At 32.9% G+C, this 22,489-nt stretch overlaps 4 protein-coding genes across 6 annotated transcripts in view; 1 reads left to right on the plus strand and 3 right to left on the minus strand.

The window, feature by feature from the left end:
• LOC128398084 (excitatory amino acid transporter-like) overlaps positions 1–7,096 on the minus strand; it is a 31,967-nt gene extending 24,871 nt beyond the window's left edge. Inside the window, exons 1-2 of one of the 3 annotated variants that reach the window (XR_008327039.1) lie at positions 6,532–7,096; positions 5,987–6,208 (exon numbers count right to left, since the gene is read on the minus strand). Coding sequence is in view for 1 of the 3 variants with exons in the window: in XM_053358901.1 (XP_053214876.1) it covers positions 5,987–6,208; positions 6,532–6,657 (348 nt within the window). In the remaining 2 variants the exon portion in view is untranslated. The remainder of the gene's footprint in view (positions 1–5,986; positions 6,209–6,531) is intronic. The other 2 variants (XR_008327040.1, XM_053358901.1) reach the window with 2 other exon arrangements.
• A 240-nt stretch (positions 7,097–7,336) lies between these two features.
• On the minus strand, positions 7,337–10,411 carry LOC128398083 (probable ATP-dependent RNA helicase DDX10). Its single transcript, XM_053358899.1, has 3 exons — positions 9,698–10,411; positions 8,230–9,554; positions 7,337–8,152 (listed from the first exon to the last, which is right to left on the minus strand). The coding sequence occupies exons 1-3, from the start codon at positions 10,275–10,277 to the stop codon at positions 7,742–7,744; spliced, it is 2,316 nt and encodes a 771-aa protein (XP_053214874.1). The 5' UTR covers positions 10,278–10,411; the 3' UTR covers positions 7,337–7,741.
• Positions 10,412–10,953: 542 nt separating this feature from the next.
• Positions 10,954–17,764, plus strand: LOC128398081 (activating signal cointegrator 1 complex subunit 3-like). Its single transcript, XM_053358895.1, is given in 5 exon segments — positions 10,954–12,121; positions 12,124–13,872; positions 13,956–14,132; positions 14,203–15,976; positions 15,979–17,764. Coding segments are annotated over 5 exon segments (6,210 nt in total). The 5' UTR covers positions 10,954–11,107; the 3' UTR covers positions 17,475–17,764.
• Positions 17,765–17,768: 4 nt separating this feature from the next.
• Positions 17,769–19,066, minus strand: LOC128398088 (histone deacetylase complex subunit SAP18-like). The gene is made up of 2 exons (XM_053358905.1): positions 18,880–19,066; positions 17,769–18,555 (listed from the first exon to the last, which is right to left on the minus strand). Exons 1-2 carry the CDS (start codon positions 18,943–18,945, stop codon positions 18,112–18,114), a joined length of 510 nt encoding a protein of 169 aa, XP_053214880.1. The 5' UTR covers positions 18,946–19,066; the 3' UTR covers positions 17,769–18,111.
• Positions 19,067–22,489: the final 3,423 nt, after the last annotated feature.

The following is a 22,489-nucleotide window of genomic DNA, read 5'->3' on the forward strand; positions in this document are numbered from 1 at the left end:
ATCAATATTATCAGTTTATTATTATCCACTTTGGGTATTGACTGACAGTCGAGAAAAGCAAAACAAAAAGGTAATGTTGCATGATCAATACTCCACCAATGAACTGAATTGAAAATGATGAATAACAAGAAGAAAGAAAAATTCAAGAAAAATGCCACAATAAGATGAAGATAATGATACAATGTAATAATGATGATGATGAAAAGCAGCATCCCTTCAGATTCTGTAACTCTTGAGCAGGGAATCCAGAGTAACGAAAAAAAAAGCCCCATGAAAAGTTGAAATGAAATTCAGTGAATGTAAATATCCATTATAAATCCAAGGTATATAAATATTATTATTATTATATTCGTTGGGAGAAAATGATAATATTTCTTACTCCTGGAAAATTCACTGGACTTGGTTCAGTGAATTTGCTTAATCAACATGGTGATTATTATGATGAAAATGATAATCAATCTATTTCAATGATAAATTATTTAGATAAAAACTTAATCAACATGATTTTCAGATAGAAAACAGAGAAAATGAAACTTTCATATTATTACTACATGATGATGAATGTTAATGAAATGATTTATTGTGAAACTTTGATAATCAACAGCAAGAGAAGGAGAAAAAAAGATTATGAATGAACATTACAAATACTATTACATGATATTCAATCATGTTACCTTTGTAATTTCGTTGGGTTTTATATATTATTTTCATGGAGGTTTATGTCAATAAAATTGGAATAAAATTATTAATATAAATTCAAAACAAACACTATTTTTTCACACACATATAATTCAACATGATATTAACTATATATGTATATTAGTGGGTTGAGGTGGTGGTGATGGTGATGGTGATGGTGTATTTGATATGATTGCTATTAACATGTAACATGAGTGGTTATGTTGAGTATTGAGATGAAATAATAATGATAATGATAAAAATAATTCTTTAAAGTAGTTGAATGTTAAGTTGGAAATTGAGTGTTGGAAGAGGAAGAAAAATTGAAATTCTGAGGTAGAAAAATAAACTTTTCTAGGTTATCAATGAAAGAGAGAGAGAGAGAGAGAGAGAGAGAGAGATTCAGGATGAAGATGGAAAAGTAAGATATTCGAAAGAGAAGAGAAATTGAATAAATATTCTCTTTCTTTTATCATCCTTTTCCATTTACATGTTATATTATATAACCTGAACAAGGAATAGTCTCAATTTTGACAACTTTATTTTCACTTTTATTTTCTCATCATCATGGTTTTCACATTGGAAGAATGCAAAGATGATAAAAAGATGATGTTCGAAAAAAAAAGAAGAAGATGAGGCTTAAAGATGCGTATTTTTTTCTACTCTAATTTCAGGTTCGAACTTTTTTCTCTCATCTTCTTTTCTCATCCTTAATCTTCTTCTCCAACTTTTTAAGCTTTTTAACTTGATTCATATTTTTCTTTCTCTCTCTCTCCCTACCTTTTCCATCATATGAAGAGTGTTAAAAAACCATGATGATGGTGTTGATGATAAGGATGATGACATTAAATTCATGTTTAGTTTGCATTACCACCACCACCACCATCATCATCATCATCATCATCACCACCACTGCTTAACTGTAACCCAAAAAAGTGCATTGTTTTGTTTATGATAAGGAAAAGATTTCAACATTGGTAAATATATCATCATGTTCATGATAATCATGATAATGTTCATCCCTTTGTTGAGTTTAAAAAGGTAATGAGATTTTATCATGATATTATTTTTCTGATAAAATGATAATAAGAGTATCAGTAAATAAAAGTTAATGAATGTTCATTTAAATGAATACTGGATTGAATTTGAAATTGATGAAGATGCTAAATTGAAATAACTCTTCCCACTTCAGTTCACTTCCCATCTTCATCATCATCATCCTCATCACCACTTAGCTCACCTTTCCACTTAAAGAAACAATTAGCATCCCTCATCCTTTAGAGTAACAATATTATTATTTTTACTTTTATTTATACTCACTGAGAGAGAAGAATAGAAATGAAAACATATATTCAAATCAAGAGATTCTATTAGGATTCTCTCATCTTAATTGTTGTTTCACAATCAAAATATTCACATTTTCATATGTATATATTTACAATTAGAATACTTGTAACATTTAGTGGAGAAAAATTTATAATTTAATTGAATGAAAATGAGGATGAAAAAGTTGAGGAAATTGTGATCTATTGTTTCTTTAGCATTTTCCCTCGGGGCATAAATTTTTTGATTGGTCTTATGAGATATTCACCAAATATAATATATATCATAATTTAGATGATGACAATAATAATAATAATGGTAAAAAATGACAACAACAATCAAATTTAATAAGATATACAAAATTAACTGATATTTATGTAAATATTAATATATATTTATGGATAATAATATATATATATATCAAATGAATTGAATATCAGAATTATTTGTAATCAAAGGTGTGAATTTTCATTGAATTTGTTTGATTTGATATTTAATTTAAAAATCTAATTTAAAAAACCAAGTGAATTTATATATTGAGAAAGAAAAAAAGTTAAGGTAAAAGTTTATCAGGGCGTTTGGAATACGATTTGATATTCTGGAATATAATAAAATGTTAATGCATGAAAACTAAACTGAATCATCACTGGATTGCACCATGATGATAATGCTCTCTGAGAATTCATTTTGGGACGAAAAAGAAAGAAAGAGAGAAAGTAAAGAATTCACCTCCATGATGATGATGATGGTGATCATAATCTTCATGATAGTTTCAGCTTTCAATCGATTTTTGCTTAACTCAGCAAAGGAAGAAAAAAAAAGAAAGGAAAATAAAAGGAAATATATAATGTTCGAGAATGTAGAGTAAAGGGAGATAAAGATGATAAAAGAAAGGAGAAGGATGATGATGATTAAAGTGATGATAATATTGATGAGCAAAGAGTAAGAGAAACGAGATGAGGGTGGAAAGAGAGAGAGAGAGAGAGAGAGAGAGAGAGAGAGAGAGAGAGAGAGAGAGGCGTAAATAGACAAGGAAAATAGTGAAAGAGTATAAAGTCTGGGACATTATGGTTAGAACCGATTTTCCTCTTTCGCTCTTGCAAACAATTCACTTGATATTTTCTTTATGTTTCTATCTGTAGTATCCACCTTCATCATCATCATCATCATCATCATGATCGTTATGGTGATAATCATTAAAAAACAACAGAAAACAACAACACCAACTCATCATGATAACATTACCTATTCACTGAAAATTCAATTGGAAAATAATAATAATAATAATAATATTGTCAAAGTGAAAAAAAAAATTTCTTCTTCTAGAATTAATATAATAAAAGGTTCAGCAAGAGGATAAAGGATTTTTTTGATTGATTGATTTAATACAATTCATATTGTGATGATTAACACAATCGTAATTGCCGAACTGATTTTATGAGAGAGAAAAATTCAAAATTCTCAGATTTTCTTTCAAGTTTCTTGTGAATATGAATTCTAATGTTATTATTATGTATTATAACCATGAATTCTGATAATACCATCAAGCCTTTTCGACTTTCTTTAATCTCCTTCTCTCTCTCTCATTCTCTCCTTTCCAACTAACAGGGGATTTGTTATGAAGATAATGATGATGATAGTTTACTTTAAGGATAAATATTTGAGGTAAAAGATATTACTTTGCTTTATTCGCTCTCGAAAATTATCATTAGAACTTTTTCTTCTTGTTAAACCATTTTCGAAAAGGAAGAGAAAGTGTTAGAGAGAGAGAGAGGGAGAGAAAAAACAACGAAATTAAGTAAAACTCCTTTTATCCAATAATAATAACATTAGAAAAAGAAAAGAGATAAAATGTTGATGAAGAAGATGGAAAATGATGATAAGGATGATAAAGTAATATAACACAGGGTTAACTACGAAATATCCTGGTCACTACAGTACAAGGTCACTTTGGATACTTGTAAAAGATTCATTATCTTTTATTTAATAAATAGTTGATTGTTATTATCGTTAGATAATTTTTTCCATCTTCATCCAGGGAGAAAAAGTAAAATTGTGATAATAACAATGTTGATTATTACATAAGATTCTTGGAGAATCAGTGAGCGAAGGTGAATATTTATTATTATTATATTCGAGGTGATGGATGAAAATATTGAAAAGGATACAAAGTATTAGTTTCCTATGTGAATAAATGACTAAAGGCATAAGAGTAATATTATCAGGGTGATATTATCGACGCAAGTGGGTCAACCTATTAACAGAATTTACTCAATTTTCCCTCATGTTTCTTGATTAAATGGTGATGTTTATTGAGAAGGTGAAGGAATAGCAAAGATGTCAGGGTAATGGTGGACATTGGAAAGTGTAAATATGAGCATGATAGTTAAATGGAAAGATAGATAACTAATGAAATCGAATGTTCAGTTGTACAAGTTCGAGTGACTTTGAAAATGTTCTATCAAGAATGAAAGAAGAAAATTTGCTTTTTAAAGGCAAGAATAAAAAGGAAATGAAAAAAGATGAAAGTTATATCGATGTCCTAGAAAAGTATTGATCGACATCATCCGTATCCTCTCTGTCTTTTTTATCTTCTTCATCTAAGTCTCTCTTTCTCTCTCTCTCTCTCTTTCTCTCACCTGTTCTCTGAGGTAATATTACTTTTAAGTGACAGAGACGAAGAAAGGGAAAAAAGAAAGACTTGGATGAAAAAAGTGTGAAGAATTTTTTTCTTTATCCCTTCATTCACTTTCTCTGTACATCTCTTTGAATGTTGTGAAGGCAAAGGAAGAGATAAAGTTGTGAAAGATGAGGATGAGGATGAAGATGGAGATGAGACAGAAAAGTTAAAAGTAATGGGAAGATGATGAAGATGAAGACGGATAAAAAATGAGTTGACGAAAGACAAACGAGGTTGACTTTCTAACCTTATACTATCAAAGAAGAAGATGATAAAAGAAAGAGAGAGAAAGAGAATAAGGTTAACATTTGGATGATGAGAATGATGATCACAAGAGATTTCAAGTTGCTCACTTAGTTGCAGAGTATTTTATCATGAGAACAGTATCTTTCCATGTTATGAAAGATGAAATTTCCATGATTGAAAACCTTTGGCAACTTTTCACCAATTAGAAGTTAATTTTTGCTCTTCTAATTGTATTTTCTTGTATCAGTAGTCTCAAACAATTAACATCTTAAATCATGTGTATCTTATTACAAAGCGAGAGAGAGAGAGAGAGAGAGAGACCATTTAATATTTATGAGAAAAAAAAGAGATGCTAATTAAGTGAGATACCATAATAATTAGAGAGTAAATTTTATAATTGTACCAATTTACTGATTGCTGAAGTAAACACAATTACCGTAGACATGGAATGACAATTACGTTAATTGTGAACCATTTGAAGCGGTTAAAAGATTGAAAAGCAAAATTAAGGAGCAAATTTTCCAGGTATCAAAGGTATTGTTTTCTGTACTAAATCATGATGGGAAAGTTATATTTTCCACCAAGAGAATTGAGAACTGAAGAAAGTTGTTCATATTTCTGAGGATTTTTTTTTACTTTTTCAGTGGTGGTTTGTTTTTCTATTTGTTTGTTAATGATGAAGATGATAAAGTATAATAAGAAGAAAGGAAAGGTAGATGAAGATGAAGATAAAGAAAGAGAAAAAATCAAGTAAGAGAGAGAGAGAGAATGGAGTAACTAATGGTTTCTATGATGCTTTGAGAAGATGAATCAAGGTGAGCAGGACCAGAATCTTTATCAAGGATAATCAAGATTTTGCAGTAGTTTTGTTTTCGTTTTCAAGGTTACAAATTAACATATTTAAGTAATTTCTTTACAACTAGATTATCATCATCATCAGCATCATGAAACAAGTTTATCGCATCTTTGAACAATGGTGATGATAATCAAAAACAAAGGTATAATAACTAAGCAGAGATGGAAGAAAGTGAGAGAGAAACAAGATTATATTTAACTCACTTTGGCATCAAGTTGTGCAAGTCCTGCGATTAGTGAAGATACAATAAGTGGTAGTATCAACATCTTGAGCATCCTCATCAATATTTCTCCAGGAAACTTGATCAACAATTGTGTGTCGTCGGAAAAATTTACATAACGACATAAACCACCGATAACACCACCACCAACAACCGCTGCTATTGTTAATATTAATAGCAAATTATCAAGATTCCAATCTATGCACTGGAGAGAGAGAGAGAAATTAATAATCAAAACATTAGACACAATTAGAGAATCAAATCAAATTATATATAAATCTATTCAGATCAATAAAATAATGAATAAACAGAAGAAAAAAATTTAATATAACATTCGTAGACTAGAACATGTTAGAATTTAAATTATATTTATATCAATAAGAATATTGGATTTTAAAGAATTAGAACTTTTTTTTCTTCGTTTGTTTTTCTGAGGTTTTTACTTTTCGTCTCGCAATCGAAAGGTTCGAGCATTGGTTACAGATTTTGGTGCTAATTGTTGACGGTAATTCCGTGATTTCGACTCACCCTTTTTAAACATCCAGGTCTTGGTTCGGTGAGACGTACACAAGTTTGAACACCATTACTTCCTGATGCTTTCGCAGTGGACCCACTTTGAAGCATTGGAACACGTGCATTTGGATCTGAATCCATTATTTTGATTAACTTATTAGTTATTAATTAATGTTTACGATGATTAAATGATTAATCAATATCAATGGTAAAGAGATAGTGAAAGAAGAGGGAGAGTGAGAGAGACACACACAAACTACTTTACACAACCAACTATGTATAAATATAAATGTACGATTTTTGTACGACACCAATTAAGAAATTACAATTTTGTCCCTTTGGTGATTTTGGGAACAGTTTAAAACGAAATTTAAAATTTAAAATGTTTTCTTTTCGCGTAAATTGATAATAATGATGATATGTTGATGATGATGATATGATGAGGATGATAAAAAAAAGAAGACAGAAAGTAAATTTTTTACTTTCGAAGAGGAAAAAAAGTAGATACAAGAAGAGAGAGAGAGAGTTTTTTTGTTCTTTGATTGGACCAAGTGATACACTGAAGAAAAATAATCGAATAACTTTTTCTACTCCTTCGATTTTTTTCTCTCTCTCTCTCTGAATCGAATTACCTTTTCTCTCATCCTTCTCATCATTGGAATATATAAAGAACAGATTAAATAGAAAGAGGAGTAGACAGAGGAAAAAGAAAGAGATAGATTTTTCTTCTTCTTGTCTTGTTTCTCTCTTTCTTTCTGTCTCTCTCAAGGGAGCGGCCAATCTATTAATCTAAACGCCTTTGGAAAGTTATTTTCGTTGATTATTTTCTTTCGTAATTTTTATTCGAAATTCAAGTATTTCGATTAGATTGTTCGGGTTGTTTTCGTTTTGCGTTTTTACTTTTTGTTCACCTGAAAACTTTTCTTTTTAAATAAAATTTTTGGTGAATAAAGAATCGATTTTATATCGATTCTTGTTCATCATCTAATTTCTTTTGACTTGAAACTTAAACGCAATCTCACAAATTTAGTTTGATTGAAATTATTATGTCTACAATTAATACACTTGACTCCCTCTTATGGATACAGAGATTGATACAATTTAGAAATTTGTTACATTAAAAAAAATTCATTATGTAGAATTGATTTTTTCGTTTGGTTGTTTGGACAATTTGATTTAAGACAAAAAATAGTTTGTACAATGGGTTTTGATCATTAAATTTAATTTAGTTATCAATAAATTGTTTTGCAATTGTCTCGGCGTCTTGAAGAGTTAATGGTAAGTCTTCTTCGTCATCTTCATCTGATGAATCTCTTGTTTTCAATCTTTTTCTTGGATTTTCATCGTCATCATCATCATCATCATCATCTTCTTCTTCTTCTCGTTCTTCTCCATCGTCGTCATCTTCGTCGTCATCGTTGTTATAATATAAATCTGGATCTGGAAGTTGATCGATATATTCATTAAGTTGATCTTCTCTTTCAGAATCATCAGGATCACTTTCGTCTTGACTGGTGCCTTCATCTTCATCATGAGATTTAGGATCGGATTTGGCTAATCCTTTTCGTTCAGCGAATCTTTTCCTGGCTTCTTCTGCTTTAACTTTCTTTTCTTCTCGTTCTTTTAATCGTTTAGCCTACAAGAAAAGGGAAACAATTGATTAATTTATTATCTCAAATGAATGAAAATCAAAAAGAAAATGTAAATTCTTACCTTGTGTTTTTCTTTGATAAGTTTTCGTTGAAGTTCCTTGTCAATTTTATCTTCATCTTCCATAATTTCTTTAGCAATGTTAATATCAATTCCACTTTTACACTTTTCGTCCAATAGTTTAATCTTTTCCGATTTTTGTTCCATTGGAAATTCTTCCACTGGTTTACCTTCCGTGTCAAAGACAATCTTCTTATTTACAGTGAGATTTTTTCGCAAAATTTTCCTCGCCAAAGCGGCCTGGGTTACAATCTTTCCTTTTGAGGTTCGTACAAGTGGTTCAGGGGTTATTTCAATGTCCGGAATAACGGCTACTTTTTTCGAGGTGAAAAAGTCTTCCCCATCAGATTCATCGGAAGCATGTCCAGTTAGGGTAAACAATTTTTTAGATTTAATCTCAACCGGATTATCTTTATCTTCATCATTTAACGGGACAGATGATGTTGATTTATTCCTATTATTTAGACCTTTGTTTTCAAGGAAACGAACTCGAGGAGTAACTATTAGACCAAATGATCGGGATAACATATCTTTATCTATGGTGGTAACATCGAAAACGGTTTTGTCCTTCATCATGTAAACATCTTTAAGGTAAGATTTAAATGCTCGCTGAGCAGTTTCCTTGAGAGCAACATCACGAGCCAGAAGAGCTTCAGCTTTCCTTATAATTGAACCATGATGGTCTATAGAACTTTTCTTAATTGGAACTTTTCGAGCGATTAATTGTTCAACCATTGATTTCTCTTCAGATGGTGTAAGAAATAAAAGAGATTCTCCACCCTTATGGTAACGAGCAGTTCGACCTGCACGGTGAATATATTGATTAGTATCTTCTGGACAGTCTAATTGTACAACCCAATTAACGGCTGGAAAATCGAGTCCTCTAGATGCAATATCGGTAGCAATTAAACAAGCTCTTTTAGATGATTTAAAGTCATTGTAAATGTTCATACGTCGTAGTTGATGAAGTGATCCATATAAGGCCATCATTGAGGTTCCCGGTTTCATACGGCAAAATAATTCAAATATAAATTTAACTTGTTTACAGGTTGACACAAAGACTAATATTTTTTTACTCAAATTTTGCTTGATAAATGACCAAAGGGCATTTAACTTTTGATGAGCTTCACAGACAACATATTTTTCAATCAATCCTTCAGGAGTAACTGAATTTGATTGTTCATGAACAGCGACATATTTTGGATCCTTTAAACTTAATCGAGCCAAATCTTTAACTGATTTAGTTTGGGTTGCAGAGAAAAGTAAAGTTTGTCTTTCTTTTGGTAGATAATCAATGATGGCATCCATTGTTTTCTTAAATCCCATATCTAAAAAGAGAAAGAAAATAAAAAGAATAGAATAGAATTAAAATTGAAAAGAGAATTTTAGAACAGAACATCTACAAAAGAGAGACACAGAAAAGAGAAAAGAAAACATAAAATTCGACAAAAAGAATTTCCTCTATTCTTACCAAGAATTCTATCAGCTTCATCTAAGACCAATATTCTTGTATTATCACAATTAAATAAAGGATTTTCATTCATATGTTGAAGTAATCGACCCGGTGTACAGATGACAATGTTACACTTATTCATACGATGTCGTTCAAATTTTAAATCTTTACCACCAATAATTAGACCAACAGAGAAATCATGATAAAGACCAATCTTGTTAATTGTCTCAAATATTTGGTAAGCAAGTTCACGAGTTGGTGTTATAATTAAAGCACCCATACCATCCAGGTTAGTCCATTTTTCATTTTCCAATTTTTCAAGTAAAGGAATTAGAAAGGCAAGTGTCTTCCCTGAGCCCGTTTTCGCAGCGCCCAAAATGTCACAACCTTCAATAGCTAAACCAATTGATGCCGATTGAATTTCCGTTGGTACCTTATAACCAGAATAAGTTAAACCCATAAGTGTTTTCTTACAAATATTAAAACTCTTAAATTGATTATCACCAGAGGCCTCATCATCTTCTCCACCATTTTGAGTAGACTTTTTCTTCTTCAACTTTTTACCAGTTGCAGACAATTTACGCTGACCAAAAGCCATCAGGGTTACAATTTCAAGTTTCAACAATTAGACACAAAACAAAAAAAAGAGAAAAAAACTAAATCAATCAACAAATTAACAATTTAAATCGATAAACAAATTGACATCAAAACCATGCGTTTGAAAATCAAATCAAATTTACTCTCAAAGGGGGTGGAGTTTATACTCATCAGGTGATCGAAATTCAAATGTGCTGCCATCTGTTGTTCGCTTAGTAAACTATTAGCTGTTCGTAAACAAAAAAAAAGTTGATCATCTTTGGAAATGAAGATTTTGAAAAAGTTAAAGAAAATAAAATATCAATTTTATCGGAAAATTTTATGAATTCATCAATTACTCAATGGATGATAATCAGTGAGCAATAATTCATAATATCCAGATGATTATTCATCGATATTAAAATCAATCAATAAATTGAAAATTGAAAAAAAAAATCGAAACTATTGAGAAAATATCAGGAAATTTCCAACGGGTTGGAAATTTTTTTTTCTAACTTTTCTAGTCAATATTGATGCGCTGATTACGATAAAATTATTCTCACTTCTCTAGGATCAATACTTTTGCTTGTAACATCGAATTGAAGTTGTTCCGACAATCAGTTCGGTGGAAAACGAAAGTGCTTCCATCTAGTGGGTAGAGTTTTCCATTTTCTATTTCCAATGTTTACCTTTTGAAAGCGACGTTGATTGTTTAGAGTTTTTATTTAATTTCTTCTCATTGATTGTTTTGATTGTTTAGTTTTCTATTTAATGTAAAAAGAATTTTTTTTTAACATTTACTCTAATTATTTGGTGTTTAACTAATCAGTTTTCTGTTTTATCTTCAAGTTGATGGCTACTTTTGACTATTTAAATGACTATGAATGGGCAAGTGATTTTACCATTGAAAATGAGATTGGTCAATCTTGTCCACCTGATGAGATTGATTTTCTTGATTGGAATTCATTGGGAACTCGAGGATCAACTTTATCACCTTCACAATCAACTTCATCTCATGGTGGTAGTGGACTAGGTACTGGTAATGGTGCTGTTGGTGGTGGTAATGGAGGAGGAGGAGGAGGAGGTGAATTGTCATTAAACAGTTACCTTGATACATCAAGAATTACAAGTTCTGTTAGTAATGATAAAAGTAAATTGGGTGAGATTAAAGATATTGAAACATTGGCATTAAGATTATCTGCTTATCTGGAAACTGCTCGATTAACAGAATTTCATATTGAAGAGTTGATGCAGTTAATTGTTGGTTTACTTAATGATAAAAGTAAACCACATTCTCATCTTGAATCAGAGTTAATGGATCTTCTTGGCTTTGGTGCAATTGATTTAATTCGAGAGATAATTCAAAATCACCAGTTAATTGTTAAATCTCATAAATCACTTTATCAAGAATCTTTCCTATTATCATCAACAACAACAATCTCAGATCAAATTGGTGATCCAGCAATGGAAGCATTGGCAAAATTAAATTCCCTTCAAACAAGTCAACCCAAGAAACCTTCAATTACTCAATCGGTGGTGGTACAAACAATGGAAGAGAAAAATTTGAAAAAATATATTCGAAAATGTGAGAAAAAAATGATGAAAGAGATTAACAAGGAAGCAAATGAAAATGATACAACCGATATTAACAAGATTAAACAAGAAAAGGAGAGACAATTGCTCGAGGCGATGTCCGGGCCACTATTCAAACGAACAGCACCAATGGAAAGGGAAAAGTATCCCTTTGTTTTTGATAATTACGCCGAAGCTCAACTATCAGCGGCATTTATTTGCGGTGCTAAAATGGCCTTACCTGCCGGTTTTAAGAGAAACGATAATCCTAAATGGGAAGAGATTGAAATTCCACCGTGTTCAAAGATTCCCCTGATTTTTTACCCGAATTTGGCCTGATTGATGTAGAAAAAGATTTAGATCCATTGGGACGTAAAGTTTTCGCCGGTTTTAAAAAGCTAAATAAGGTACAATCAATTGTCTACAATACCGCTTGTAACACCAATAATAACATGTTAATCTGTGCCCCAACCGGTGCTGGTAAAACAAATATCGCCATGTTAACAATTCTCAATGAGCTACGTCGACACTGTGATCCGGAAACACTTATGGTTACCAGTGCAGAGGAATTTAAAATAATCTATATTGCACCGATGAAAGCACTTGCCTCCGAGATGACTGATGGATTTTCCAAACGATTGAAACCTTTAGGTGTTCGGGTTAAAGAATTGACCGGTGATATGCAATTGTCAAAAGCGGAAATCATTGAGACCCATATGATTATTACGACACCGGAAAAATGGGATGTTGTCACTAGAAAACCTAAAGGTGAAGTTGAACTAATGAAATTGGTTAAACTTTTGGTTATCGATGAAGTTCATTTACTACAATCTGACCGAGGTCCAGTTGTTGAAGCTCTGGTTGCTCGGACTCTTCGCCATGTTGAATCAACACAATCAATGATTCGAATTGTTGGTCTATCAGCTACTCTTCCTAATTATGTTGATGTGGCCTCATTTTTAAACGTTAACCTAAGGGAGGGACTATTCTTTTTCGATGATAGATTCCGTCCAGTTCCTCTGGGACAAACTTTCATTGGAATCAAGTCAACTTTTCCTTCATCGCAAATGAATGATATGGATGAAATTTGTTATGAAAAAGTTCACCATTTTGTCTCCCGTGGTCAACAATGTATGGTTTTCGTTCATGCTCGTAATGCGACTTATAAAACTGCTGAAATTCTTAAAGAAAATGCTCGAGCTGCTGGACATTTGGAACTATTTCGACCTGAAATGTCAGCATCCGTTGTAAAAGCAATCGAACGACCAAACAATGGTAAACTTAAAGATCTACTAAAATATGGATTAGGTGTTCATCACGCTGGACTTACCCGACCTGATCGTAACCTAGTGGAAAAGCTATTCAAAGAAGGTGTTGTCAAAGTATTAGTTTGTACCTCAACCCTTGCCTGGGGTGTTAACTTGCCCGCTCATGCAGTTATCATCAGAGGTACTGAGCTTTATGATCCAGCTCAGGGTAATTATGTACAATTAGATGTACTTGATGTTATGCAAATTTTTGGACGAGCAGGTAGACCTCAATACGATAAGGAAGGTTTTGCAACCATAATCACAACTCACGATAAATTGAGACACTATTTAACAACTTTAACCTGCCAATTTCCAATTGAATCTCAATTTATGAAATGTTGTACCGATCATCTAAACGCCGAGGTTGTCTTAGGTACGGTGACAACGATTGACGAAGCAGTTGAATGGCTTGGATATACTTATTTTTTTGTTCGAATGAAAAAAAATCCCTTAGTTTATGGTATAACCCATGATACTTTAATCAATGATCCAGGATTATTTAATAAAAGGAGAGATATGATAATCGCTTCAGCCATGGATTTGGATAGAGCTCGAATGGTTCGATATGATGAGACAACCGGATGTCTTGATCCAACTGACCTTGGTCGAACTGCGAGTCATTATTACATTAAATATAAAACAATTGAGATATTTAATCAACTATTAAGTGTTTACATGATGGAAGATGCAATTTTAAATATGATCAGTAATTCCCAAGAATTTGATCAACTTAAGGTAACCACCAATTGAAATTGAACCTTTTAACTAATTAGTAATCGAGTTAACTTTTTCTTTCTATTTCAAACAATTTAATTTAGTCTCGAGAAGAGGAAATGGATGAATTAGCTCATCTAAATGCTAATTACACTTGGTTAAAAGTTGGTGGTTCTTTGGATGATAAAAATGGAAAGACAAACATTTTAATTCAAGCTTATTTATCTCATGCTAAGATTGAACAAACCTCATTAACTTCCGACATGTTGTATATTGTTCAGGTAAATTTGTACATTTCGAACTTTATTCTCGAGTATATTTAGTAATTTGTGAATTTTTCTTCTTCTCCAGAACTCGGTTCGTATATTACGAGGTCTTTTTGAATATGTTCTAAGACGAGGATTCGCCTCACTGGCACATAAATTTCTATCTCTATCGAAAATGTTGGAAAAAGAAATGTGGAGTCATGAAACACCCTTTCAACAATTTAGTCGATCCTTAAGTCACCATGATCTTGATAAAATTCAACGACTTGGAATTACCGTTAATAAGATTAAATCGGATGAATTATCAACTAGAGAATTGGCCAATATGTTAAGGGTTGAATCGAAAGGTATTTTACTCAAAAAATTGGCCTACACTTTACCTTGTCTCGATATTGAAGCAACACTTCAACCAATCACTAGAACGGTCATTCGAGTTACCTTACATATAACACCTTCATTCAATTGGGATGATAGTTATAACGGTAAAAAAAGTGAACCGTTTTGGATCTGGATGCAAGACGCTGATAGTCAACACATTTACCACCACGAGTTTTTCAAAGTAACCAAAAAACAGGCCATTAAAAAGGAAACGCAAACATTAGTCTTTACCATTCCCCTGCTTGACCCTGATAATCTTCCCTCCCATTACATCATCCACTCTGATTCTGACCGTTGGTTAGGCTGTGATCGTGAAGAGTCAATCCCGTGTTTTGGCCTCGTGTTACCAGAAAAAGTTTTACCCTTTACAAAACTATTGGATCTCAACCCGTTACCAATAAGCGCATTGAAAAATGATTCCTATGAATCGCTGTTTAAATTTACTCATTTCAATCCAATTCAAACGCAATTGTTTCACACTCTTTACCATACCGATAATAATGTCCTCCTTGGTGCACCAACAGGTTCGGGTAAAACTAATTGTGCCGAGATTGCAATTTTCCGTGCCTTCAATGTTAACCCTGAATGTAAAATTGTTTACATTGCTCCACTTAAAGCGCTGGTTCGTGAACGTGTTAACGATTGGAAGGTTCGTCTTGGTGAACGTTTAAACAAACCCGTTGTTGAATTAACGGGTGATTTTACTCCCGATGTAAAAAGTATCATGTCTGCTAAATTAATTGTCACCACACCGGAAAAATGGGATGGTATTTCTCGTTCCTGGCAAACACGACAATATGTTCGTGATGTTTGTCTTATAATTATCGATGAGATTCACTTACTGGGTGAAGATCGTGGTCCAGTTCTTGAGGTTATAGTTTCTCGAACCAATTTTATCAATAGTCATACAGGAAGGAAAATTCGTCTCATTGGTCTATCAACGGCTGTTGCTAATGCTCAAGATTTAGCTAATTGGCTTGGAATTGAAAAAATTGGTCTCTACAATTTTCGACCTTCAGTTCGTCCAGTTCCCCTTGAAGTCCATGTTTCCGGTTATCCTGGTAAACATTACTGCCCAAGAATGGCCTCCATGAATAAACCAACATTCAAAGCGGTTAAACAACATTCACCTGATAAACCGGTAATTGTTTTCGTTTCATCTCGTCGACAAACTAGATTAACAGCTCTCGATTTAATTGCTTACCTTGCCATGGATAATCCAAAGCAATGGGTTCACATGACTGATGAGGAAAATAATTATCTAATTCAGAATAATATCAAAGATAGTAACCTTAAATTAACATTAGCATTTGGTATTGGCCTTCATCATGCTGGTCTCCATGAGAAGGACAGGTCACTTGTTGAAGAATTGTTTCTCAATCAGAAAATTCAAGTTCTAATAACAACGGCAACACTGGCCTGGGGTGTTAACCTTCCCGCTCACTTGGTAATCATAAAAGGAACTGAATTTTATGACGGAAAATCCATCGATATGTTGACTTTCCAATAACCGATGTACTTCAAATGATGGGACGTGCAGGTCGACCTCAGTTCGATAAAGAGGGAATCGCCGTGATCCTTGTTCACGATATAAAGAAAGAATTTTATAAAAAGTTCTTGTACGAACCTTTCCCAGTAGAGTCGCATCTAATTCCAGTAATTGAAGATCACGTTAACGCTGAAATTGTGGCCGGAACTCTTTCATCGAAATCTGATTGTGTTGAATATCTTTCATGGACTTATCTGTTTCGGCGATTATTTAAAAATCCAAGTTACTATGAAATGGAAGGTGCTGATCTTCAAACAATCAATCATTTCCTTTCACAATTGACCGATCGTGCAGTCAACGCACTTGAAGCATCCGCTTGTGTTGAAGTCGATCCAGAAGATGATCGAACCCTTTATGCTACACCACTCGGACGAATTGCATCATTTTATTATCTTAACCATAAAACCGTTAAAATGTTTCAAGATCAATTATCAAATGATATCAAAATTGAACGATTACTACACATACTGACCTCAGCCGCTGAATACAATGAACTTCCTGTTAGACACAATGAAGACTTACAGAATGAAGATTTGGCTAAAAGATGTCGATTCCCTGTAACTCATGGTGCCACTTTTGACTGTTCCCATACCAAAGCATATCTACTCCTTCAAGCCCACTTTTCCCGTCTCGAATTACCTTCAACTGATTATTATACTGATACTAAATCAGTTCTTGACCAAGCGATTCGTATAATTCAAGCAATGATTGATATTTCCGCCATGAATGGTTACCTAACAGCGACACTTGGATTAATTTCAATCCTTCAAATGATCATTCAAGCTCGTTGGTACGATTGTCCATCTTATTTGACTCTTCCCCATGTTGATGAAATTGTTTTACCACAATTTAAGCGACACTTATCAATACATTTACCAGAATTAATGTCAATCGTTGATAGTAGAGGAATTGATTGTCTAATTAAACCGCTGGATAAGATGATGGATATAAAACAAATTCGTGATATTTATCAAACAATTAACGGGTTACCCTTTATCAATTTAAAAGTTACACTGAAAAAGGCTGAAGATGAAAGTGATGAATTAAAAGTAACCCTTGATCTACCTGATACATCAATTAAATCACGACATTTCATTGAACTGGAAGCCGATACTGATTATCTAATTAACTTTAACTTTGAACGATCAACCCGATCAAACTACAGGCCAAGTCGTTATATTTACGCACCAAAATATGCTAAACCTAAAGATGAAAATTGGATATTAATTGTTGGCGATTCAAATACGAAAGAGTTAATTGCTCTTAAACGATCAGGTTACATTGGAAATAAATTAATGACCAATAGTTTGATCATTCGGACACCAGAAAGATATGGACGAGCAATTTATTCACTTTACTTTCTAAGTGATGCACTAATTGGATTAGATCAACAATATGATTTAGGAATTGATGTAATTCCCAGAGTTTGATTGTCTTTCAATTAGCTCACCAATAATACGGATGATTACAAATCTATTGATTATCATTAGAGGGAAACAATCATCCTGATCAAACAATCAATTTACTGTTTAATCTGATCTATTTAATGCTCGTCAAGGCGGATGGAAAAATAATTATCATCTAATTGTAATTAACTTTTTGTTTTCTATCCAAACAAAGAAATTGTGATATTCTAATTGGAAATGTAAAAATTAATTCTATCCATTAATTGGTAAATAAGAGTATAAATTATTATTAAAATTTTTCACGAACATTGAAACTCATCTAATTGTTAATCATTTATTATATAATGAACTCAGCAATTGGTGATGATTTCGTTTATCAATGTTGTACAAGATTGTTGATTGTTGCTTTTTTTTTTGATAAATTGGATTGAGAATGAAAATTATTACACAAATTTGAATGCATATGCAGCCAGAGACAATCTATGGTGTTGATAAATTAGTGAAATTTTGTCCGATAATCAATATAAACTTATGATTTATCACAAGAATCGTTTTGTTTGTATCCTTTTTTTTTTGGTAGAAATGATGAAAAGTGAGAGAGGTGAGAGGAGAGATAGAAAAAGAGAAAAAATTTCTAGTGAAGTTGATTAGTGATGAGTGTTTAGTAAATTACTCGGCCAGTAACACCTCCACCACCTCCTCCTCCTCCTCCGCCTCCGCCGCCGGCACCTCCACCACGTCTTGGTTGTCCTCGAGATTGAGGCGGAAATATGGCAATGTCTAGGTAGTCACCGATCTGAAATCTTGATAAAGCTAAAGTTTTAGTGTCATCGATTCCCTTTTGACCTGAACATGTTGAACCGATGTCTCTCATTCGATAGCCTGGAGTCCGAAGATCGGGAAAAACTAGAGCGAAATCAAAACATGTACCTTTCCTACGAGCATCCGGATTAACCTCTTTAACCAAATTAGTTAATTCCTTTAAACTAGCATCCATCCAGGTGTATATTTGAAGCTCATTAGAAGGTACATTTCCTCGATTATATTCACCAGGTGAATGATGTCGACCATTACCCAAGAAAACTCGAAGCAAAAGAGGACAAGTCTTGGTTTTGGAAAAAAAAGAAGAAAAAAGAAATAAAAAGAATTTAGAATTTAGAAAATGAGGCAAAAAAAAAGACCAAGTAAAAGTCTTATAGAAGAAAAGAAGGAAAAAGAAAGAAAATCAAAACAAATCATCATAATAGGAAGAAAATCAACTAAATTAGTTACAAGTAATCGACAAATTTAAAGTTATAATCAACAATTAATAGAAAATCTTTCAACAATCAACCGTCAATCCGTTAAAAAAAAATACAAAAGCGAAAAAAAAACCAAAGTAAAAATGGAAAATTAAAAGAAATAAATTATTCCAAATAATCATTTATACCTTTTCCCGATCCACTGGTTTATCGTCACCTTTATCATCTATCGGAGCGGTAATTGTTGATGTCATAATTACAATTAACTACTACTTGTGCAAAGAAAAAATTAAATATAATTAATAAAAAAATTCAAACAAGTTAATTGTTACTTTTGAGATGAGAAAAAAAATGAAAACAAACATTTAGCGGTTAGAATATTTCTGTTTAATCCAAGTTACAGGAATTGTAAAACAACTGAGTGTGCTCTCGTCACACCCTCTATGAGGTTATTTTACTACCTCTTATAAACATTTACATAGTTTTTCACAGGCTTCAATTATCTTTACATATTCGATCATATTTTCAATGGCCTCAAGATTTTCTTTTTTCTCATATATGTCAAAGTTGTTCTTGATTCTCATCTCTAGTATTCCCGTTACGTTTTCAGTCCAGTTACATTCGATTAGGAAATGATTCCAATCCGGTCCCTTTTTGCAGCAGTTCGTTATTTGTGGATGTGTCATCAAGTGCCAAAGTTTCCCTTTTCTAAGGTTTATTCTCTTCAATTTTGGGTTTATCTTCGTCATGATGTTGTTTGATTCCACCAGTGATGTTCGAGTTACCAGGATGGCCCATTGTCTTATTTTCTTCTCTTGTGTTAGATAACTTTGTCCTGTTATGCTCTCCATGTTTGTCCAGTTTTCTCGCAGTTCATCAATTATTGGTATCGCTTTAAGTTTTTTACTTCGCATCTCATACCAGGTCCAGTTTTTCCGAATTTGCTCCGATAGCAGCGTTTTTATCGATTTCGCAAAGATTGATTCGCCTCTCCAGTATTCGCTGATTTCATCTGGTACCAGTATTTGTGTTTTTCTTTTTATTTTCTCCATGATTATGTATTGGAGGGAAAAAATTAGAGCTTCCCATTTGCTTCCGGCTATTATTCCAGTATATTCCTTTTCAATTATTTCTGATTCGTATCTATCTTCCATCACTGTCAATACCCATGTGAATCTAAATCTGACAATATCGAACCATATTTTCGTCGGTTGGTCTTCAGGTGACCATCTTTTCCAGATTTCGCGTTCATTTATCGTGAGGATGGGTATGTAATCTATTAGTGGGTCCACATTGATTTTTAGCTTTTCAAATTCTGATTTTATCTTCTTCATTTTCATTAGCCATGGTATCATCGGATCTGGTATTTGATGAACTGTCAGGTATTTAAGCCTTGATGTGTTTCTTTGCTCAAAGAACATATTATAAATTGTTCCCATTGTTTGTTGTATCTTTAGAGTTATCTGGGTTTGGTTCATTTTGTATTTCGAGTGGAAAGGTATTATGAGGTATTTCGTCAGTTTCGGTAATATTATTGTGAGAAAAAGTAGTTTCTTGACATTCAATGGGATTTGTTGCCAGCGATTCATTTTTACCTGAAGATCCCATTTTAGCTTCTTGGCAAGTTCAATTGTCTGTTGAATGAATTTTGATTCTCCTTGAGGTATAATCGTGAATGAGTAGCCCAAGCAGGTTATTAATTGTGTTGTCGGTGGGAATCTTTCCGTTTTCAGTTTGTTAAGTTTGAGATTTATTCTCAACATTATTCTTTCAATTACGTTAATTGTTTGTTCAATTTCATCTACTGGCACCAGTATCACAAGATCATCAGCATATGCCCATATTTTGATTTTGAGGTTTCGAATTATTCTGATTGCAGAGTCCAGACCAATGATGAATAGTAGACACCCAATCGCCATTCCCTGTGCTACTGTGGCCTCGTCTCTCTTGTATAGCCGTTGGTTCATCCATTGTAGAACCAACCATCTATTTTTTAATGATGAGTCCAAGAGACTCATTGTCGATTTGTCAATATGATCCATCATCCGAACCCGACTGGGGGCTAGGTTGATTGTATCAAACGCCGATGCTAAGTCAAGTTTTACCAGCCAATTTCCCTCCAATTCTGTGTTGAAGTATAGGCTGGCCACAAAGTGTTCTCTTGATATATCTTTCTGATAGGCAAACTGTGAATCATTTAAGAGGTATTTCGGAAGTATTTGATGTATTCTGTGTGCTAATATTGCATCAATCATTTTCATAAGGTAGCATGGGCTTTTGACTACTCTAAGTTTTATCCCATCGCTTTTAGCGAGAATTTGACATCCAAGCGTTGTTAGCATGTTTGGCACATGTGACACTTCGAATATCTTCTCAACGCAATCAATGATTAGGTCTTTGTTTTCTTCGTATATCTTTGTCCATGTTTTTTTCGTATATTTGTCTGAATTATTCGAGGATGTTTCGAATCGCATATTTCTCAGGATGTACTTTTCATCTTCATGTAGCTTTCCATCAATTTGAGGGAGAATGTCATTGTATATTGGTTTACTTTTCCTGAAAGTTCTGAGTATATCATTCAGGTGACCTGCAGTTTCATTGTTATTTACGTCATACGTTTTCTCTTCCGGGAGAATGTGTTTTTTTATTAGTCTCCACAGGTGACTCGAGTCTTTTGAATTCTTGATTTGTTTTAGTATCGAAAAATTCTGCCTTTTCCGGTTGATTTTGTCATTTATCTGTTGTAGGTAGATATCATTTTCTTCACCTTTTCTCACTTTTCTAATAATTATTTTTCTTTTCTTTTTCAGCCGTTGATATTGATTTCTTTTCTTCCTTCTTGTTACCAAGATTGAGTTGTTTTCAGGATGAAATTTGATTTGGTGGCATCTCTTGATCAGTGGGTTATCTTTATCAATTTTTCCACTTGATTGGATATCTCCAAGTGGTTCCCCTTTTATTTTCCATGTACCAAATTTCAGGAATTTGTTAATTTGTTTTGTTTGTTTAATTGTTTTTCTTATTTTGATTTTTGCTATCAGCCCGAGATGGTCTGCCTCCGGGATCACAAAGGTGTTAGAGTTTATCACTTCCATTTCATGGCTAATCAACATTATGTCAATTGATCTGTTTCCTCTCATGTAAGTACCATGAGGGGTTTTATGGACAATTTTGAGTTTACGATTCTCAATCATTTTTTCTAGGTCTTTCATTGCATGTGCAATTTCTGAGTCCGTGTCATGATCTGAATATGACCATAGTTTGGAGGACCAGTTCACATCTCCAGCTAATATTATATTACCCTCAGTTGCATTTATCGTTGCAATGATGGCGTTTAGTCTTTGTAGCACTCGTTGTCTATTTGTAATATACGGTGGTAGGTATATTGAGACAATCGTCAAGTCAGTTTGTTCAATTTTGATTATTGTAACACCATCGATCGATTTGCTGTTAGCCTTTGAGTTTATATTCAGGGATGTCAGAACTCCTGTTGAACCATTTATAAAGATATTGTTCATATCACAGTTTAGGCACTTTTTCGGAGGAATCTCCGACACTAAAGCAATTGTATTCGAATTATCTATAACTTGTTGTTCTATTGTATTAAATAGTGTTTCTTTTTTCCATACATTCATTGCGATTATATTGTACATTTTATTAAAGTTTATTATTCAGCTGTTTTCATTGTTTTGAAAACTTTGTTTTCTTTGTTTCTGTTGCCATAGTTACTGTTTTTCGGTATTTGCTTGTTAATTTTGTCTCTTCATTTGCTTCATTTGGCTTTATTTTACTTCCACA

Source organism: Panonychus citri, unplaced genomic scaffold, assembly GCF_014898815.1.
Source record: "Panonychus citri isolate SS breed McGregor unplaced genomic scaffold, ASM1489881v1 Contig00045, whole genome shotgun sequence".
In the NCBI taxonomy this organism is placed as follows: Eukaryota; Metazoa; Arthropoda; class Arachnida; order Trombidiformes; family Tetranychidae; genus Panonychus; species Panonychus citri.

Coding starts and splice junctions, on each gene's coding strand:
- LOC128398088 (XM_053358905.1), bottom strand. CDS start 18,945: ATGACATCAACAATTACCGCTCCGATAGATGATAAAGGTGACGATAAA. Junction 18,556..18,879: donor AACCAGTGGATCGGGAAAAG/GTATAAATGATT, acceptor TCCAAAACCAAG/ACTTGTCCTCTTTTGCTTCG.
- LOC128398083 (XM_053358899.1), bottom strand. CDS start 10,277: ATGGCTTTTGGTCAGCGTAAATTGTCTGCAACTGGTAAAAAGTTGAAG. Junction 9,555..9,697: donor TGAAGCTGATAGAATTCTTG/GTAAGAATAGAG, acceptor TTCTCTTTTTAG/ATATGGGATTTAAGAAAACA. Junction 8,153..8,229: donor TTATCAAAGAAAAACACAAG/GTAAGAATTTAC, acceptor CTTTTCTTGTAG/GCTAAACGATTAAAAGAACG.